Below are 21,131 nucleotides of genomic sequence, written 5' to 3' on the forward strand. Positions count from 1 at the left end.
TCTTTCTTTTTTTTTTTTTCCCCCCCGAGACGGAGTCTCACTCTGTCGCCCAGGCTGGAGTGCAGTGGCAAGATCTCGGCTCACTGCAAGCTCCGCCTCCCGGGTTCACGCTATTCTCCTACCCAAGCCTCCCAAGTAGCTGGGACTATAGGCGCCCGCCACCAGGCCCAGCTAATTTTTTTTTTTTTTTTTTTTTTTTTTTTTTTTTTTTTTTTTTTGTATTTTTAGTAGAGACGGGGTTTCACCATGATAGCCAGGATGGTCTCCATCTCCTGACCTCGTGATCCACCTGCCTCGGCCTCCCAAAGTGCTGGGATTACAGACGTGAGCTACCGCACCCGGCCGTGTTTATATACACTTTGACACTGAATTGTGACTACCTCAAAATTTTTTGGTGCAGCCCAGTAACACTTATTTAACACAGATTAGATACCAGACACTGTTCTGGGTTTGGTCTTCCAGCCCAGTAACACTATTAAACCCAGATTAGATTTCAGATAGTGTTCTGGGTGTGATCTTCAGAAACAGATCAGGGACCTCCAAGGATGTATTTTAATGACATAATGTTACTTTTATTCACAAAATTATATCTCCCAGATTGCATGTGTGGTATGGTGTTTCTCAAACTTTTCCCCACAATACTTTGTATAGCGCCCTATACTTCTCTGTAGCAGGCTTCATATTTATAAAAAATTATTTGTTTATAACAATCACACCTTTGTTAGAGCACAAGTTCCAAGCGGATAAGTCCATTTTATTCATTACTATATCCCAGATTTTAATGATGTCTGGCACTTAGCAGGCATTGAATACATTTTTATAACATGAAAGACTTTCTGACATTACCTCTGATGGCCAATATGAGTCACATACCTCTTAAGATAGGGGGCCATAATCCAAAGCTGTCTCCTCTAACAATCAGAAAATACCTTTGAATTTGCCAGTTTTATTTACTTTTAAAATTTATGAGACTTTTAAATTCTCATCCATTATGTTTCTTTTAATGTGTGTTTTGTTATTCTCAAGCAAAAATGGATACTTTAGGAAATGTATCATGGTTTTAAGGATACATCTGTGTGTGACATATGGGCTTTGGAACTGGAACTCTTTTGAAAATCTGCCTTGAGTTAGCAGCTGAAAAATGGGGCTAAGAACATTTACCTTAAAGGCTTTTGTTGTCATTTTTTAAGAGAGTAAAATGAAATGTGCTTAAAGTTCTTGGTTTTTGTTTATTTGTTTGTTTGAGACAGAGTCTCACTCTGTGGTTCCATGGTGGAGTTCAGAGGCATCATCTTAGCTCACTGCAGCCTTGAATTTCTGGGCTAGAGGGATCCTCCCACCGCAGCCTCCCAAATAGCTGGGACTACAGGTGCATGCCGCCATGCTCGGCTAATTTTTAAATTTTTTTGTAAAGACAGGATCTCACTGTGTTGCCCAGGCTGGTCTCAAACTCCTAGGCTCAAGTGATCTTCCCACCTTGGCCTCCCAAAATGCTAGGATTACAGGCATTAGCCCCCAGTCCCAGCCTGAAATGTACTTAAAGTTATTAGCATACATAATATTTGCTCAAATATTGTTCGCTTTTTCCTTTCCCTCCCTTTTCCTTTTTTTTTTTTTTTTTTGAGACAGGGTCTTGCTCTGTCACCCAGGCTAGAGTGCAGTAGCGCAATCATAGCTCACTGCAGACTCGAACTCCTAAATTTAAATGACCCTCTTGAGTAACTAGAACTACAGGTGTGGGCACCCACAACCTGCTAATTTTTAAATTTTTTGGTAAAGAGGGGGTCTTACTATATTGCCCAGGCTGGTCTCTTTTTCCTTCTTACTAGAAAATTTCTACCTCCCTTCCAAGAATCTCAACTTATACTTGGTTCTTTCAATGCATGGTTAGTAACTGTCAACTAAGGACTGAAAGTATTTTCTATCCTTGAGCCATGCCTATGGCTCTTCATCTGGGGGGCAGAACTCTTTAACTGAGTATAATGAACACCTCATAGATTACATTTCTAGGCAAAATTTTTAACCAATGCCAACAATGTCCACAGAGAAAAATTAGACTGCATTAACTTTTATTACTACTTGTTTAACACAGATTTACTTGTTTTAGACAAGTCAGAATTTATAGAATCTATGCTTTATTGCACTATATAGAAACTAAAAATGCAGTTATACTGATGTAGTGCAGTTTGTGGGAAATCAGGGATGGTGTTCTCCAGAATACATGAAGATTCTCAGTGAATGTTGCAAGGAATCACGAAAGAGATCTTTGGTCCAAAGAAGACGTCTCTGAAAGAAAGTAGAGCATCAATTAAATTCACCTTAAGGCTAAGATATTAGTCAGTCTTTTCTAGGTTAAAAATAGACAGTGATTTCCAGGATTTCAGTTATGATTATTCCTTTTAGGTGACTAAAATGTAAAGAGATGTGTGGGAGGACTTGCCACAGAAGCAACAAAGACCAAGAAGGTTATTGATTTGTCTACTTTCCCCCCATTTGCCATTGATATCATGCTATCATTTATCTATGAAGAAAAAGAAACATTAGGTAATTTCAAAACTTGATGGCCATGTATACAATTTCATGTCTCTTATATGGGGAGAGGCCATGAAGTTTAAATCTGCAGTTAGGAAACAGAAGATTCAACATTTCTTGTTTATTAAATAAATTTCTAGGTTTTATGGGGAAAGGAGAAATGTTACAAAGCTACTCAACTTTCCCTGGTTGAAAAGATCACATAAAGTAATATATAAAAATGCATGGAATAATACAAAATTATATACAAATGCAAGGTGATATTATAATTATGGCTTATTAGAAATATACTTAGTAGTATTTCTCTTTGATTTTCCCAAAATCAAGTACATCCACACTGCTGTTCTCATCCATTAACAGAGATAATCACAAAATTATATCATAATATAAATGTAAGTCCATTTCAGTAAACTGTTTTCAAGTCATACAAAAAAAGCAAACATGGCATTTTAATATTATTTGGCATTTCATTTATGTAGTACAGGAAAAATTGTCACTTCATGAGATTAATTAACTCAAGTTCTTGGCATCATTGTTTAGTGCAGTGATTCTTAAACTTTACTATGCATTAGAATCACCTGGCAGGTTTGTTAAAGCATAATTGCTGGGTCCCAGTCCGGTGCGGTGGCTCACACCTGTAATGCCAGCACTTTGAGAGGCTGAGGCCGGCGAATCACGAGGTCAGTAGATCGAGACCATCCTGGCTAACACAGTGAAACCCCATCTCTACTGAAAAAATACAAAAAAAAAAAAAAAAGTTATCTGGGCGTGGTGGCAGGCGCCTGTAGTCCCAGCTACTCGGGAGGCTGAGGCAGGAGAATGGCGTGAACCCGGGAGGCAGAGCTTGCAGTGAGCCGAGATTGCGCCACTGTACTCCAACCTGAGCAACAGAACGAGACTCCATCTCAAAAAAAAAAAAAACAAACAAACAAAACAAAAAAAAAAACGTAATTACTGAGTCCTACCTCCAGAGTTTCTGATTTAGTAGGTCTGGGGTGGAGTCCAAGGATGGATATGCAATTTTAAAAACTCAGGTGATGCTGAAGTTGCTGTTCTGTGAACCACACTTTGAGAACCAGCTGGCTTGGTAGATGAAAAATCTGTTCTGAATCAGAACACATGGGTTCTAATCTCAGTGTTGATATTAGCTAGTTATGTGGGATAGTACTGGTCATTTCAACTCTCTGCACCTTTCCTTGGTAAGATGGTTATATCTACTTTTTCTATTTCACAGATTTCTTAGAAGGATGAAAATATGATGACATCTGTTGAAAGTAATTTGAAAAAGCTGATTTCAGTATGAAATATCCAAGATCATGGGATTTGAAAGATTCCTCAATAACCAGGTGGAAATGATTTTAAAATCAAGAACTAAAAATATTTATTAATTTGTCTACCATCATTTTACACTTTTTTTTTTTTTTTTTTTTTTGAGGTTAAGTCTTGCTTTGTCGCCCAGGCTGGAGTGCGATGGCATGATCTAGGCTCACTGCAACCTCCTCCTCCTGGGTTCAAGTGATTCTCCTGTCTCAGCCTACCAAGTAGCTGGGATTACAGGTGTGTGCCACCATGCCTGGCTAATTTTTTTTTTTGTATTTTTATAGAGACGGGGTTTCACCAAGTATGCTTGTATTTTAAGTACAAAACGATAGTAGATAAATCAATAAATATTTATACTTAAAATATAAGTAGAAAACAATGGTAGATAAATTGTCTTGAACCTCTATCTAGTTCATTTCTGGTTAACTTATACATAGAACTAGAAATTTATTTTTGACCATTACTAAACTTTTCTGTTCAGTGAATTGATCCATTCATTGAGTTTTTGTTTTGTTTTGTTTTGTTTTTTGAGATGGAGTTTCACTCTTGTCGCCAGGCTGGAATGCAGTGGTGCGATCTCGGCTCACTGCAACCTCAGCCTTCCGGGTTCAAGCGATTCTCCTGCCTCAGCTTCCTGAGTAGCTGGGATTACAGGCACGTGCCACCACGCCCAGCTAATTTTGTATTTTTAGGAGAAACGGGGTTTCACCATGTTGGCCAGGCTGGTCTCGAACTCCTGATCTCAGGTGATCTGCCCAACTGAGCCTCCCAAAGTGCTGGGATTACAGGCATGAGCCACCGGGCCCAGCCTCACTGGGATCTGTTATCTAAAACCTTTTATTGGTTTTCAAGTTGGTTTAAGATTTCAACCCTGAGCTTGACTTCTGCTACTGGTAGATTTGTGTGTGCGTGTGGTAAAAATCAGATGGGGAGTTTAGAATTTAATAGATTGAAGTATTATTTTCTGGATTTTATTTACTTTTATTAAACTCAGCTAAATTCCCTTTGAACTTTCATTTAAATGAAAGCATTTAGTTCTTTACACAATAATGATTATTCTAGAAAAGAGTTGGGATTTGAACAGGATTTTCCTAAAATGGTTATTAATTTCAGCAAACCTATTACGAAAATGTAGCTAAAAGTTGTTCTACATACATTTCCGGGCAATACACTTTGTGATTTCATTTCCTTACTTTGGGCAGCAGAGCAGTTCACTGAAGTTGCAGTAACAGATCATCTCACATCCCTTCCCATCCCAGAAATGATCCTGGACATTGACATCAACCTCTGTCAGGTCAGCTACTCCTTCCGGAAGGTTGTGACAGTTGCCATCTTTTAGTATCTTTCTGTAGCAAGAGAGGCGATTTGTAGGCATGGCTTGAACTCCTAGCAGCAAAGTTAGCCCAATGGTGAAAACAAGCACCATCAATTTCATTTTGGCTTTTGGCCCTAAAATAGAAGAAAGACCAAAATGTGTCAATGTTTGTTTTTTAAAGAGAATTCATCTGAATGAAGTTCTGTAGCATGCTTATAAACTCTTGGCTAGAAAGAATGGGAGTTGGCCTTTTCTACAATCCTGTTTATGTTTCACAAAGTGTAGTTTTATGACCATGTATGATAAAAAACCATTGGGAATATTTGTTAAAAATCAAATACTGAGACTTCTGGGCCAGGCACAGTGGCTCATGCCTGCAATCTCAGCATGGGAGGCTGGTGTACAAAGATTGCTTGAGCCCAGGAGTTCGAGACCAGTCTGAGCAACATAGTGAGACCCTGTCTCTACAAAAAATTAAAAAATTAGCCAGGCATGCTGGCATGTGCCTGTAGTCCTGCCAGCTACTCCGGATCACTTGAGCCCAGGAGTCTGAGGCTGCAGTGAACCATGATTGTGCCACTGCTCTACTGCGGGTGGCAGAGTGAGACCTTGATACACACACACACAGTCACACACATGCTGTAGGCAGGGAGGAGGTGTTGGTGAGAGCTGAAATCTGCATTTAAGAAGTACCCAAAGCCATATATATTTTGAACATTCAGTAGAGAACACCTGCTTTTTAAGGTGGTATAAACTCAGGCAAATTTCTAGAACAAATAACATAATTGAGTACAGTGGTTCTTTACCTTACATTATCTTACATCCTAACAACATTGTCAAAGAAGCTGGGTCCCCTCCTGACAGAAAGAAAAAATCCATTTATGTTGATAATGACAGATGATAGTGTACAGATATATTTATAGTTTGATTGTTTTTTAACTTCCAGAAGTATTTTAGTACCCATTGTTGCAAATTTTTAGTAACGTTTGGATTTTTATCCCACATAGATTACTTCATCTTAGCTGCACTTGAAAATGAAGGCTTGAATTCCTGCCTTATGATTCCTTATAATTATCTAGCCTACCATGAACCCCTACCATGATGGGGAACTCATTATTGACTAAGTCAACATATCCCATTGATATATTTCTAACATTTCCCTTTTTGTAAAATATTTTTCTGTAGCTTCCACCCACCAATCCTAGTTTGAACCCTGAAGTCATACCAACAATTCTAATTTCTCTTCTAGGAGATAATTTTTCAAGTACAGGATTTGCATAGAACTATAGAATATTAAGTATCTATCTAATTAGACTCCTCTGGTTTCTATATTAGATGTGAAGAAAATGGAGACTATTGTAGTAAAGGAAGAATAGCAAAATAGTGGAGGAACCAGAATTAGAATATAGAGCCATTCAGATTTTATCTCGTTAACAGGTGCCGAAGTATCTTTCCCTCCTTGGAAAGAGGGAAAACAGATAGAGGATATTTCTCTTTGGATATTGTACTTGGAAAAAAACCAATATTGTGGAATAGCCAGACGTGGTGGCTTATACCTGTAATCCCAGCACTTTGGGAGACCGACGCCAGCAGATCACCTGAGGTCAGGAGTTCAAAACCAGCCTGCCCAACATGGTGAAACCCTGTCTCTACTAAATATACAAAAATTAGCCAGGCATGGTGGCGTGCACCTGTAATCCCAGCTACTTGAGAATGGCTTGAACCTGGAGACAGAAGTTTCAGTGAGATCAAGCCACTGCACTCCAGCCTGCGTGACAGAGCGAGACTCCGTCTCAGAAAAAAAGAAAAGAAAAGAAAACAGTATTGTGGAATGGAAATTTTTGGTATGAAGTTTTTAGTGATTAGGTATATTTTAAAGGTAAATAATTTTAGATAAGATCATTGATTTTTAAATAAATACATTTATTGCTTTTTTTTCCCTTTAGATTAGAAACAAAGTATTTCTTTATACTCCTAAGTGTTTCAGATTTTCTTTGTCTCACATTCAAATTTGAGTTAGCCATTTTTGGCTTTGGCTGTATATTTCCTTAGAATTATCAATATCCAATTTTAATTCCTTCCTCCAAACATTAGTGAAAGAAAAGGCTAAAATGAGATCTACTTCATTTTATATATTTTCAGATTTAATGAAGCAAGACATTGTAGTGTTACAGTGCATCACAATCCAGCATATATAAATAATATCTTCCAATGGGCTTTTTGTAGGTCATGGTTTAAGTGACCGAATATGATCGATCATGGAGAATTTTCCATATGTACTTGAGAAGAATGTGTATTCTTCTGCTGTTGACCTGAATGTTCTATATATGTCTGTTAGGTCCATTTGATCTATACTGGTGTTGAAGTCCACTCTTTCTTTGTTGATTTTCTGTCTGGTTATTCTATCCATTACTAAAAGTGGAGTATTGCAGTTTCCTACTATTACTGTGTTGCTGTCTATTTCTTATTTTAGTTCTGTCAATATTTGTTTTATATATTTATGTGCTCTGATGATGGGTGTGTATATAATTGCTATAGCTTGCTGGTGGGTTGACCCTTTCACCATTATATTTTCTTCTTTGTCTCTTGTGACAGTTTTCTACTTATAGTCTATTTTGTCAGATATAAAATAGTCCACTCTGCTTTCTTTTAGTTACCATATGCATGGAATATCTTTTTTCATTTCTTTACTTTCAGCTTGTGTGTGTCCTTAAATGTTAAGTAAGTCACTTGCAGAAATCATATAGTTATATATTGTTTTTTTTCTTTCAGCAACCCTAAGTCTTTTGATTGGAGAGTTTAATCCATTTACACTTAAAGTAATTATTGATAGGGAAGAATTTACTATTGCCATTTAGCTTATTGTTTCTAGTTGTCTTGTAGTTCTTTGGTGCTTTTTCCCCTGCCTTGTCTTCCTTTGTGTTTTGTTGGTTGTTGTTTTCTTCTCCTCCTTCCTCCTTCCTCCTCCCTCCTCCCTCCTCTTTCCTCCCCCCTCCACCCTTCCCTCCCTCCCTCTCCTCCTCCTCATCCTCCTCCTCCTCCTTCTTCTCCTTTTCCTGATATGCTTTGATTCCTTTCTCTTTTGTGTAAACTGCTATAGGTATTTCCATTGTGGTTACCATGAGGCTTACATAAAATATTTTATAATTGGCTGGGCGCAGTGGCTAACACCTGTAATCCTAGCACTTTGGGAGGCTGAGGCAGGCGGATCACGAGGTCAGGAGATCGAGACCATCCTGGCTAACACGGTGAAACCCCTTCTCTACTAAAAATACAAAAATTAGCTGGGCGTGGTGGCGGGCGCCTGTAGCCCCAGGTACTTGGGAAGCTGAGGCAGGAGAATCGCTTGAACCCAGGAGGCAGAGGTTGTAGTGAGCTGAGATCAGCGCCACTGTATTCCAGCCTGGGTGACAGAGAGAGACTCCATCTCAAAAAAAAAAAAAAATTATAATTATAAGTCTGTTTTGAGGTGGTAACAACTTAACTTCAATCACATACAAAAACTCTACTCTTTTAATTCTCTCTCACCACACTATGTTATTGATGTCACAATTTACATCTATTTATATTGTGTATCCACAAACATATTTTAAATTATAGTTATTTTAATACTTTTGTCTTTTAACTTTTATGCTAGAATTAAATGGAATTTAACCACCACCATTTTAGTAATATAGTAGTCAGTATTTGTATATACACTTATCTTTATCAATGAGTTTCATATTTTCTTATGCTATGTTGTTGCATTTAACAATAAAGATGTATAGAGTATTTCCTTATAATTAAAAGGAAACCTTTTTCTTCTGTTATGGTCTTTCTATATGTTGCTGTCTCTACCAAGAATGTTCTTTTTTTGGCTGTTTTGACTTTTAGGTCTCAATTTAAATGTCATTCCTTCCATGGCCTTTCAATCTAAGGTAGTTTCAACCTTATTCTTTCATAGTGCCCTTTTCTTTTCCTTAATGATATTTATCACAATTTAAATTATATATTTATGAATTTACTCATTTTATGTCTGTCATTCTCATTAGACCAAAGGCTCCACGACAGCAATTTATTTTGTTCATTACCATACACCAGTGGCTAATACAATGCTTGGTGCATACTTGAAAATGAATGCTTTCCCAAAAACATATTTTTTATTCTAGGCAAGAGCCTACAGAGGTTTTATGTTGTCTAAAAGAATATGTGGACTTCTTAGGACTAATCTAAGGCCTTCCTTTCACTTTGTCTCCACATCTATCATTCATTCCTGTTCAGCTAGCCAGGCAGTCAAACCACTCATCTCTTTAATCCTATGTATGTGTCTCTGCCTTGTTGTTCCTTCTCACCCCTTCCCTTGATATTAATTTCTGACCAAAGCATCCATGAAAGACAAACCTCACACTCATATCTTCTAAGAATCCTTCCCTGATTCCAGACAATACTACTCTCATAGCTCCCTTGCTCTATGTTCCCAAAGCACTTATGTATAATCTGTCCTACAAGAACTGTGAATTTGAGTAAATAATGCCTTGTCATTGTTGACAGTTTTATAAGCTGGTTAACCATTTGGAGAATATGACTACAATTGAATATGGGGAGTGAGAAATTCAGAAAGCTGATTGATTATTTAGTGAATTGGTTATTATGTGAATTTACCTGTAGCCAAGAAGGAAGATTGGGAACAATCATAAAGGGCCTAGAAGATATGATAAAGAGTTCAGATTGTATTGAGTATATTAAGAAGCCATTGGAAGATTTTGAGAGAACAGCAGCATGATCTGACTTATGCCTTTTAAAAAATCCCTGGCTGGTCTGTGAAGATGTATTGTGGTGGGACAAGATTGGAAATAGAAGAAAAGAGGCTTTTGGTGAGAACCGATGGGAGATATGAGGCAAGAGGGAAAGAATCAAGGATGATTCTTGGGTTTTTGGCTTGAATGGTGTTGCCATTTGTTCAACTGAGGAAGAATTGGAAGGAGCCAATTTTGGCAGGAATCCAGGAATGAGTTTTTAGACAAGTTAAGTTTGAGATGCCTATTAGATATCCAAGTGAAGATGTTGAGTAGGCAGTTGAATGTGAGTCTAAAGATCAGGGCTGGAAATACAAATTTGAGAGCAATCAGGATATTTATTGATAATATCTATAGCTATGGGTCTGGCAGGGCAGTAAGGGTAGACCCAGAAGTGATGAGGCAAAGGGCTGAGGCTAGGGCAATTCAATATTCAGAGGACTGGAAGAAGAGATGCTAACATCAAGTCAGCAAGTATTGTAACTTCTACTTCTTTTGTATTGAAGAAGAGTGTCTGCTTCAATGCTGAGCTCACAGTAAGTGTTCAAAAAATTTCCCAGTGAAATGAACAAATAAATTTCTGGAAAAATAAGTAGGTAAATTGTCATACCACATACCTCTTCTATTTTCATGCCAGAGCTTAAAATTGTTTTTGTTTTTGTTTTTTGGGTTTTTTTTTTGTGTGTATGTGTTTTTTTTTGCCACAGTCTCAGTCACATACTACAATGGAAAGTTCCACACCTGGCAAGTACCTACTGGTAGTTGTGTGTGTGTGTGTGTGTGTGTGTGTGTGTGTGTGTGAACACATTATACATTACATGTTTTGGCCAGGCACAGTGGCTCACGTCTGTAATCCCAGCACTTTGGGAGGCAGAGGTGGGCAGATCACGAGGTCAAGAGATTGAAACCATATTCGCCAACATGGTAAAACCCCGACTCTACTAAAAACACAAATATTAGCTTAGAGTGGTGTCATGCGCCTGTAGTCCCAGCTACTCAGGAGGCTGAGGCAGGAGAATCACTTGAACCGCAAAGGCAGAAGTTACAGTGAGCTGAGATTGCACCACTGCACTCCAGCCTGGGCGACGGAGCCAGACTCCTCTCAAATAAATAAAATAAAATAAACCACATGTTTTAAATGCAGAATTCTGTTCTTCCTGTACTTAAGTACAGATAAATAGCTTTAACTATTATTTAGCAAATGGAAAAATTTCTGACCCAGTGTGTTCCTGGGATACATTGGTGGTTGTTTTCATTAAAGGACACCAAACTTAATCGTTGGCAATCCATCAAAACCATATATGTTCAAGTGGTAACAAGAGTGAAATGATTTTGGCCAATTTGAAGCAAATTGGTCTTTTTTTTCTTTTTCGGTTGAGGTACATGTACTTAAAATTCCTCCTGGAGTACACCCAAATTACAAAAGAAAACAAAGTTACATACTAAAAATTAGAAAGAGTGAGCAAGAGAAGCTTAGGTAGTTATCCACTGTTTTCTTAAATTCGATGTTATGTAATTAACATGGTTCCAAATGTATGATACCATTTATATCCTCATAGTGTTGTAAGTTTTAATAGATCATTGCAGAGGATACACGATTATGAGCAAGACATTTCCAACTAAACAATAAATCATTGCTACCGTCCTTTGGTAGGGAATTGCAAATTTTGATTCTGTCTGAGGGCATTCAGCACAAGCAAGCCTTTGAATGGCTGGAGTTAAATGCAGACTTAAAAAGAAAAATTATCTCATTTAATTTCCAAAACTAACAGGACCATGTAGTTTAAGTGTTCAGACATTTATGGTGCAAATGCTCATACAGGCAGCTGATGTCAGTTCTGGGAACTGGTATTAAGAGCAGTGGCGTGAAACAGAGTTGATGAATTAGACAGAAAAGACAGTCCATTTTCAGATTGCTTTCAAAAAAGCAGCAAGAGAGAAGCAAAGCTGCAAAAGCAAATGAAAACTCCAGCCCAGAACTTGGCATTTGAAATATCAAAATTATAGTTGGGAGAGATTAAAATTGCTGCCCAGTCTGTGATGTTTTCCATTAATCTTTCTTGGAGGATGAAAATCACTGTTTTTTTAAAGTTCTCTTTTTTTCTTATTAACTGCCTTAGAAGATGTTTTGGTTAGAATGACTGAGTCGTTAGTGAATGTTTTTGTTAGAAGGACTGAGTCCTGAAGTGAAATTTCCCAAAATATGTATTAAAGAACAGAAGTAGTATTAAAAAGTGAATAAGCTGCTTAAAGATTCTTAAAACAGACATACCATCTTAAATATCTAAGATAACTTAATCCATAGAAAAACATAATCCACATCCTCCCTAAAAGTGATCAGGCTCTGAGAGCATGCCAGAAGATGATATTAATATTCAGTCTCACATCATTCTCCTTCTTTTCCTGGACACAGTAAATCATCATCACTGGAGAAAAGGACCAGCATTTGGGAGAGCTTCTCAAAGCCTGTGTAACTAAGTTAAGGAATTTTAAAGAGGAATTTTTCTAAGTCTCAGAGGGAAAAAGTGTTCTCTTTATATTAGCAGTACAGACACTGTTGTGTTCCAAGAGTGGACACCAAGGATGAATTCAATGAATTCCCTCTCTGTGTCACACATTTGTACCAGTTTCTTTTCAGGAATCAGGATTTTTAAAAGCAAAAAACATTGGCTTTCTTAGATGTTGCAGTTAACTTCATGTAGTATAGATAATACAGCTGCTGCATTTAAAACAATCTTATATACTTCATCATCCTCACATAGTTCTGAGGACTGGGATAAGTCCTGTTGTGTGGGACAACATTCAGAGTGAATTTGGGCATTCAATAAATGACAGTGAAGAATCTGCCTCTTTTTAAACCTATAATGAAATGACATTCCTCGTCAAGAAATATACATTTTCTGTTCTCTTTTAATCTGATTATTTGCCTTTCTACTAGGAAGCATTATATTTTTCAAAGTGCCTGCACCATCTCCTCAGAGGATCTCTGTCTGTTTCTTCTGACTCAACACATACATACATTTCTGCTCTAATCTACAGTAATAGTTTGGAGTAAAACAACTGACATGGTTTTTTAAAGAAAAAATTACATACCTTTTTCTTCTTTCCTTTTGGTCTTCTTGGCAGAGGATGCTTCTTAAATGCTCACACTCACTGGGTGAGTTTGAGCAAAAGGAGAAGAGAGGAGGTGCTGGAAGGAGCTTCTTTACAAATGAACCTTTGTCTGCCTTCTCTCTGGCCTGGGATCGACAGACTCGCTGCTTCAGCCAGGACTGCGGGGAGGAGGGGAGTGGAAGGAGAGGAGGCTGCAAGAACTGCTTCCTTTGGCAGTGTTCATTTCGTTCCAAACCAGGCGAGGATGAACTGAACAGCTTCTTTACACAGGGAAATAACTACTCTATACAAGAACCTCAGGGAGGCAGACTCTGGTAGCAATAAAACATAAAACCTGAGGTATTTTTAAAAGAACACAGAGTGATTTTTCCCTTAAGAAAAGTGTGTGTGTGTGTGTGTGTGTGTGTGTGAGAGAGAGAGAGAGAGAAAGAGAGAGAAGAGGAAAGTGGGGAATTGCTAGCTGTGCACCTCTTCCCCTTCCACAGTTTTCCTAGCCATCTAGATATCTTACAAATTTTTGGCAGAAGATATGTTCCAATTCACATTCCACCCCTTCCATTTCTCACCCAAAGAGTCATTACGAGTGAATGGTAAGCTAAAATGATGACTAAAAAAGAAATGTATTCTGTGTCTTAGAAATAAAGGCACAAAAGATATTTTATTCTGTTTTCAGCAAACTATACTGGAATTCTAACATCTGTTAACTGTCTTTTAGGTTTTTAAAAAATTCGATTAGGAGTGGTGTTCTGGGAATTAGAGAGATTATATTGTAATGAAGTTGGAATTATCTAGACAGACAATTGAGGAAAGGGCATTCCAGGTTGAATTACAAAGGCATGAAGGTGAAAGAGAGGGTGATGCCTTTGGAGATTATAGGTAGTTTCATTTGGCTAAAACCAAAGATGGTAGGAGATGAAATTTGAGAGATAAGAAGCAGCAAATTGGTGAAGTACCTCATATGCCATGCTAAAAAAAAATTGGATTTTATCCTGAAGATGAATGGAAAGATCATGAAAACATATTAAAAAGGATGAAAAGCCTGACTGCAGTGTGAAACAAGGATGGTTTCCTGGGAGGAAAGGAGACTAAAGACAGAGAATACCGGCTGTTGCTGTAGTCCAGAAGAGAAGATAGGAAGGAAAACTGAAAATACTTGATGATCAATTAAGTGTTTATGTTTAGCATAGAGATAGGAAACTTTATTAACTTTCAAAGGCTTGGGTCTTTGGACGATGGTGCTGTTAATCATCTAGAAAAAGAATATAAAAGGAAGAGCTGTTACTCATCTAGGAAAAAGAATACAAAAGTTATGGCTGGAGGAGTGGGAAAACAGAAATGAATTAGTTGGTGAATGTTGAGTTTAAGGAACCCTAAATACAATTGAGAATGTTTAGTAGGCAGTTGATTAAATAGACCTGGAGCTTAGGAAAAAGCCTGGTCTAGAGAATTAGTTCATCAACCAATCAACTCAATATCAAATAATCTCAACTAAATAACTAATAGAGTTATTCAACTAAATGATAGCTGAAGTCATGGTTGTACCACTAAGAAGTTACTGTGGTCTTACTGTGTGCCAGGCATTTCACACATCTGAACTCGTTCACTCTCCTTCCAACCCTATGAAGTAGGTACTATTATTAGTCCCATTTTATAAATGGGGGAAACATCAGAGATGCCAGGTAACCTGCCCCAAATCACACACACAGCCAGAAAATGGCGAGACCCTGGCAGAGTATTTCTAGTGTCTTTGTTTCTCACCATTATGCTGTACTGCCCCTTAGAATAGATTATAGAGTTCATGATAGGACTGAGAGCAGAATCATTTAAGGGTTGGGTTGAGAACTGGGAAGGAAACTGACAAGAGGTAGGCAAAGAAGTAGGGGAAAAATTAGGAGAGTGTCATCATGGAAGTTAAAGGAAGAGTATTTCAAGAGAATGGAGGTGAGTGGAAGGCTGCTGATGACAGCAGTGTTGGAAGAACCACACATGCATACCCTGATATGAAGGTAGGCAGAGCAAAGTGAAGGTCAATACAACCAGAAGCAGTTCCAGCCCTGACAGAGGTCAAATCTCTGCTTGGTCTCTATTTCACTGAAGTTGTAGCAAGTGGCATGGACTTCAGGAAGGGAGATGAGAGGTGTGTACGCAATGGACTGCACATTTCCTTTGCATATTTATAAACAAGTCTGCTGTGAGTCTTACTAAATAAAGATGATGCCATACACAGATGGAGTTAATTTGTTTGCATGATTTAAATGTATAGAAATATATAAATATGAGGAGGAAAATGGAAACTAGCCTTTATTCCACTTTAAGAGCTATCTGTCCTGTTTACCTTAGGTAGATCTAAACCAGAGGTATGGTGCCAAGGCAAACCATCATTCCCTGTAGATGGATCCTCTCTTTACTCTGTTTTACTCTTATTTCCCTGTGTGTCTAATTCTGTCTAAATTTCCCTTATTGTGTTGCTCATTTTTTCTCCTTGTTTCTGAATTCATAGCTGCTCAAAATAGTTGATTCATTTTTATATTCAGCAACACTGAGATCCATACAATATGCTTGGCGTTGTGCTTATGCATGCTGGCTGTAAGTGGCACACAGCAGCTCTTGGTAATTATCTAATTGTCTCTGAATCATGTTCTGAGCCACTTAGGAAAGTTTTCCCCTAAGAAGCACATTTCGACCCTGGCCTCCAAATCCCTTGTGTTTTCAAACATGTGTTTATTACTAGCTGGACTTCCTATCATTTCTAGGAAGAATTATTAAACATTATCGAACTTATAATTGCTTGTCATTCATCCTGATGTCCATTACATGGAGTTGTCCATTTGAGAAGGAGTTGAATTGCAAACCAAGGCCTGCAATCACAGAGTCTGCCTTTGTGGCTTTTAATTTGTGGCCCAAATCTGAAACCACTCTTAGTTTTCCTGTACGTGGAGCCTTAAGGCCTTTTTGTTTTCTTTCCTGATGGGCTGTTACTCAGACCGCTTATCGAACCCGCTTTATGTAGCTTTGAAGACCACCCTGTTTCTTTGAGACGGCCTCAGGAGCCTCCCAAAGTAAACCTTTTATGTGACATAGAGCTTCTATTTTAAGTAAAACCATACAAATGTAATGTACACATTTCCAGAAAGTAAGTCCAGCTATGTATTTTTATGTGATGATGATGGTGGTGGTGAGGAGGATGATGATGATGATGTGTGTGTTTATTTCTAAAGGTATATGGTGTCACTCTTAGGTGCAATCAGGTTTGTTAGAAATAGAAAATCCTCACAAATTAGTGATAAGACCGATTCATGAGTAGAGAAACATTTTATACAGAATTTAAGCAATTACAAAGTACTGAAATTAAATTTGTAAAGGGATCTAATTAGTATTTAAAAAAAAAAAAACTCCCAAAATTGAAAAATAAAGAAAAACACCAAAAACAGCCAAATCCTTCCAATCAGATGAAGTCTCAAGAGATGTCTCAGATACAAATAATTTCAGATATCAGACATCTTAAGCTTGTGAGAAAAAAAAAAAAAAGGAACGTGCGTTAGTTCTTCCTCTGATGTCCACCTGGGAGCTCATGCATTCGCCCTAATTTAGAATCTGCTGCTCCTCTGTTCCATGATTGACCCCTTTCTCTCATTTCCCTCAGGCTTGACTCCTTCTGGGCTCATCAAGGCTGGCAGTATGGGGAGAAGCAGCAGCTGGTTTCAGCCTTCACAGCTCACATCTTCCCAGGACAGAGGTAGGACTTGTTTTATGTGAGTATCCTTGACAAAAGGGGCCTCAAAATAATTGCACTTATTGAAAACTAACTGGCAATATGCTTGTTGAAATAGTGATGAACTGAAGACAAAATTACCTCTTAAAACTACCTTTAAAATCTTTCATCAGTTAAAAAGAAACAAGCTATTTTACTAACTTAACTATGTTTGAACTCAGTAAAAGAGTTTCCTCTTCGATTAAAACTATTTAAAGTTTCCCTTAAGATATCCACTGAACCTGGGACGTTTATGCTTAGAATGGTTTTTGCAAGTGGGTTGAATAACATAACCTCTATTACCCAAACTTAGCTTTGTGTTGCTGAAGTGAGACTCAGGAAAACAGATTCTACTGAGGAATCATCAGTGAGGCCCTTGAAGAGACAGCAGAATCACCAAATAGCTGTTGTGTAAGAGGATGAGCTGATGCTACCTCCCCTGCAGGGAGAGAAATGCTTCCATGAAGGCATTCATATTGGAATGCAGTTTCGATGGTATGATGTACTTGGGAATGGCTAGGATTCCCAGATGGGCAACCCTGGCTATAATGGGGATAGCCAGGAGAGTCTTCTTGATCAAATGCTTTTAGTCAGAATATCAAACACAAGCTCTCTTTCACCTGGGCATAGAAAGTAAGGCAGCCCCCTTCCCCTGTGCCGCCCCGGGAGTGCTGGGCTTTTTAAAATAATTGATACACAGAGATTGTAAGGTTACTCATGTAACCATGAGTAACATGATTTTAAATACTGCAGAAATAAAGTCAGAAAAATGAACATCAGGAGAGACCTGTGTCCAAGAAAACTATCCACTTTTAGGAGCCCATGGAATAGTTAGAATGAATGGTAATGTTAATATGAAAATAAACTTTGGCAGGAAAAGTGGCCAAGAAGGAAAGGAACATGAAAATAACCTTTTTAGTTTCCTGGCAGTCTCTGAGGGGCATTGGACTGGTCCATGGAATCACAGCCCAGACTCCAGCAATAATTTTATGATTTGTTGGAGACAACCTACTCACTTACCAAACCTAGAAAGATGGAAAGATTGACTAAGTGTGTCAATGTGTATTCTTTTGTAGGTCCTGAGTTATTGCCCTAATCTTCTCGAAGTTGTTTCACAGAGACAAGCATCTGGTGAGTTCATAATGTTAATGATAATAGCAATGATACTAGTAATAATAATGCTATTAACTGCATTGCCAAGTGTACTAAACATTTTACAAATGTTGTCTTATTTAGTACACGCAACTTACTTACATGAGGTAGTTTCCAGACAGGAGAACTGGGGTTCAAAAAAATTAAGCACTTGGCCAAGATCACACAGTTGATAAGTAGTGGAGCACAAACTGGAAACCAAGACAAAACTGTGCTCTTAGCCTGCTGCCACAATAAATAGTAAAAAAAAAAAAAAAGAGAGAGAGAAATTAGAGAACCTAAAATAACAGTACCTTTTTAAAAAATTGTAGCCCATAATTTGAGTGTGCATGAATCACACCTGCTCTCTGTGAGCCACAGAGTCCTCTCTCTTTTACTGTGTTTCCTCCATCCATCTTCTGTTCATATTTGACTTGAAACAGTTCTTACGTGGACAGTCAGAAACTTAAATCAGCTGAATGGTGTTTTCTACAAAGTTAGATATGGAAAGTTGCCAAAATATCAGTCCTTGGGACAGAGGTTTTAAGTGACTATAATTCTAGGAGTAAAATCAGTCACTCAGTAAATATTTGTTAAATGAATGAATGAGTCAATGAATAAATGAGTGAGGGGATTAGGTTCTTAGGAGAGGAGAGGTTCTTGGGGAGTAATTATTCATAATTATTTATTGTGTGTCTGCTGTGTACCATGAATGATGTTGCAGTGTCGCTGAAGGCGAAGCTCAGCAACTGATCACCACTCCTTCCTCAAGGTCCTCTCCAAAGCACAAGCTACTTTGCCAGCCTGGCTACTGAGTCCTACTGTAAACCCTCAGTCTTCTCCCTTGTAAAATAAGGGGTTTAATTGATTGTTTTTATTGCTCCTTCTACTTACCATTTTTCTATGAGTATATGCTTCTAAATATCATTTTTAAACATACATTTTTATTTTAGAATAGTTTTTGATTTACAGAAAAATTGTTAGCTTAATACAGAAACTTCCTATATACCCTATACCCAGTTTCCTCTATTATTTAACTCTTACATTAGTGTGGTCCATTTTTTATAATTAATAAATCTACATCAATACATTATTATTAACTAAAGTTCATGCTTTATTTATTTTTAGTTAGTTTTTACCTTTTTCTGTTGCAGGATCCACATTACATTTAGTTGTAGTGTCTCTTCAGGCTCCTCGGTGTCTCCGACTTTCCCTGTTTTTGATAACTTTGATTGTTTTGAGGAATACTGGTGAAGTATTTTGTAGAATGTCTCTTAGATCTTTCTAATCTTGGTCTTATGATTAAACTTGGGTTATGTGTTTGTAGAAAGAGGACCACAAATTTAAAGTGCCGTTTCCATCACGTCATATCACACATGGACAAAAATGTCAGGAACATGACTTAATCACTATTGATTTAACTTCAATCACCTGGCTCAAGTCGTTTTCGTTATGTGGCTCCACTGCACATTTACTCTTTTTCTCCCCCTTTCCACAGTACACTCTATGGAGGGAAGTCCCTATGCATGGTCCATATGTAAGGAGTGGGGAGTTATACTCTACCCCTTTGAGGGCAGAGTAACTACATACATTTTTGGGAATTTTTCTTCACATGAAATTTGTCCATTGTTGCTTATTTATTTACTTGTATTAGGATGAACTCATGTATATTTATTCTATACTTTGGATTATTTTATACTTTGGATTAAAATATTCCTTGCTCAAACTGTCGCAGCTTTTGCCTTTAGGGGCTCCTTTCGTTGCCTCTTGTGTCTCTATGGCATGCCCCATCAAGGGCGTGGTTTTTGTTTTTGAGTACTTTCTTCCTTTCTGGCACTAAAAGATTGCTCCAGGCTCATCTTGTGTATTTCCTGTCCCGGTACTATAATCAGCCATTTCTCCAAGGAGCCCTAGTTCCTTTCATTGAAGAATAAATTAGAAACCAAGATCAGGGAGCTAGGTGTGCTCATTTGTACTGGTGTGTCATAGCTTCTCATTCCTCTCAGCTGACAGAGCAAGGAAGTATACTGTGTATACCAACCTGTGTAAATACACGTATCTATAAATATTGCTATGCATAACCGTCTGTATCTATTACAACCTAAACATGAGTTTATACTGATAGCTCCAACTCTAATCCATTACTACATGAATCATTTGAGCCTCCTCCTCTTGCTCATCTGTAACCTCCTGCTCCAGCAGTGGGAACCTAACTCCTACCATCAGCCACTTATTTAATCGTTCATTTCCAGTATACACATATAGCAGCATCAGAATTGTTAACACATACCTCATGGTAAACAATTTTATCAACTGGAATACAGTGTTTATATACAGCGTCTTTTACCTTTAGTTTGATAGACTCCACTCATTCCCAGAGTTACATAGGTCTGCAACTTCCCCCTCACTACACCTTTCAGTGAGGTTGTTTCATATATGAGTAATAAAGTTAGATTGTTTTGTCACATTCTGTTTTCATCCTGGGATTGTCCAACCTCCTAAATAATTGTTCATAATTTGCATGCATTAAGGTTCAGTCTTTGTGCTGAAAAGGTCTATGGGTTTTGACAAGTGCATAGTTTCTTGTACATACCATTACATTGTGACACAGAATAGTCTCTCTGCCCTAAAATATCTCCTGTGCTTTACCTATTAAAACCTCCCCTCCCTCCTACCCTGAACTCCTGGTAGCCATTGATCTCTTAACCATCTCTATAGTTTTACCCCTTCTAGAATGTCATATAATTGGAATCATATAGTATGTAGCCATTACATACTGGCTTTTTTCACTCAACAATACACATTTAAGATTCATCTATGTATTTTCATGGCTTGATAATTTATTTTTACCACTGAATAATATTTCATTGTATAGATATACTAGTTTGTTTATACTTTCACTTGTTGGAGGACATCTTGGTTGCTTACAGTTTTTGGAAATTAAGAACAGAAGTGCGCTCTGGGCATAGAGGCTCATGCCTGTAATCTCAGCACTTTGGGAGAACGAGATGGGCAGATCATCTGAGGTCAGGAGTTTGAGACCAGCCTGGCCAACATGGTGAAACCCTGTCTCTACTAAAAATACAAAAATTAGCCAGGCATGGTGGTACATGCCTGTGACCCCAGCTTCTCAGGAGGCTGAGACAGGAGAATTGTTTGAACTTGGGAGGTGGAGGTTGCAGTGAGCTGAGAT

The 21,131-nt window shown here is 37.9% G+C and overlaps 1 protein-coding gene and 1 long non-coding RNA gene across 4 annotated transcripts in view; one reads left to right on the forward strand and one right to left on the reverse strand.

Annotated features, from left to right (window-relative positions):
* Positions 1–1,783: 1,783 nt before the first annotated feature.
* Positions 1,784–13,533, reverse strand: SCRG1 (stimulator of chondrogenesis 1). The gene is made up of 3 exons (XM_008000276.3): positions 13,036–13,533; positions 5,046–5,301; positions 1,784–2,286 (listed from the first exon to the last, which is right to left on the reverse strand). The coding sequence occupies exons 2-3, from the start codon at positions 5,285–5,287 to the stop codon at positions 2,232–2,234; spliced, it is 297 nt and encodes a 98-aa protein (XP_007998467.3). The 5' UTR covers positions 5,288–5,301; positions 13,036–13,533; the 3' UTR covers positions 1,784–2,231.
* Positions 13,534–13,667: 134 nt separating this feature from the next.
* LOC103236537 (uncharacterized) overlaps positions 13,668–21,131 on the forward strand; it is an 81,269-nt gene continuing 73,805 nt past the window's right edge. For 2 of the 3 annotated variants that reach the window (XR_012093503.1, XR_498274.3), the window contains exons 1-2: positions 13,668–16,792; positions 17,884–17,938. This is a non-coding gene — a long non-coding RNA (uncharacterized lncRNA). Of the gene's footprint in view, positions 16,793–17,883; positions 17,939–18,662; positions 21,122–21,131 lie in introns of those variants that run through there. The other variant, XR_012093502.1, reaches the window with a different exon arrangement.

The sequence above is a fragment of the Chlorocebus sabaeus genome, chromosome 7 (genome assembly GCF_047675955.1).
Source record: "Chlorocebus sabaeus isolate Y175 chromosome 7, mChlSab1.0.hap1, whole genome shotgun sequence".
NCBI lineage: Eukaryota > Metazoa > Chordata > Mammalia > Primates > Cercopithecidae > Chlorocebus > Chlorocebus sabaeus.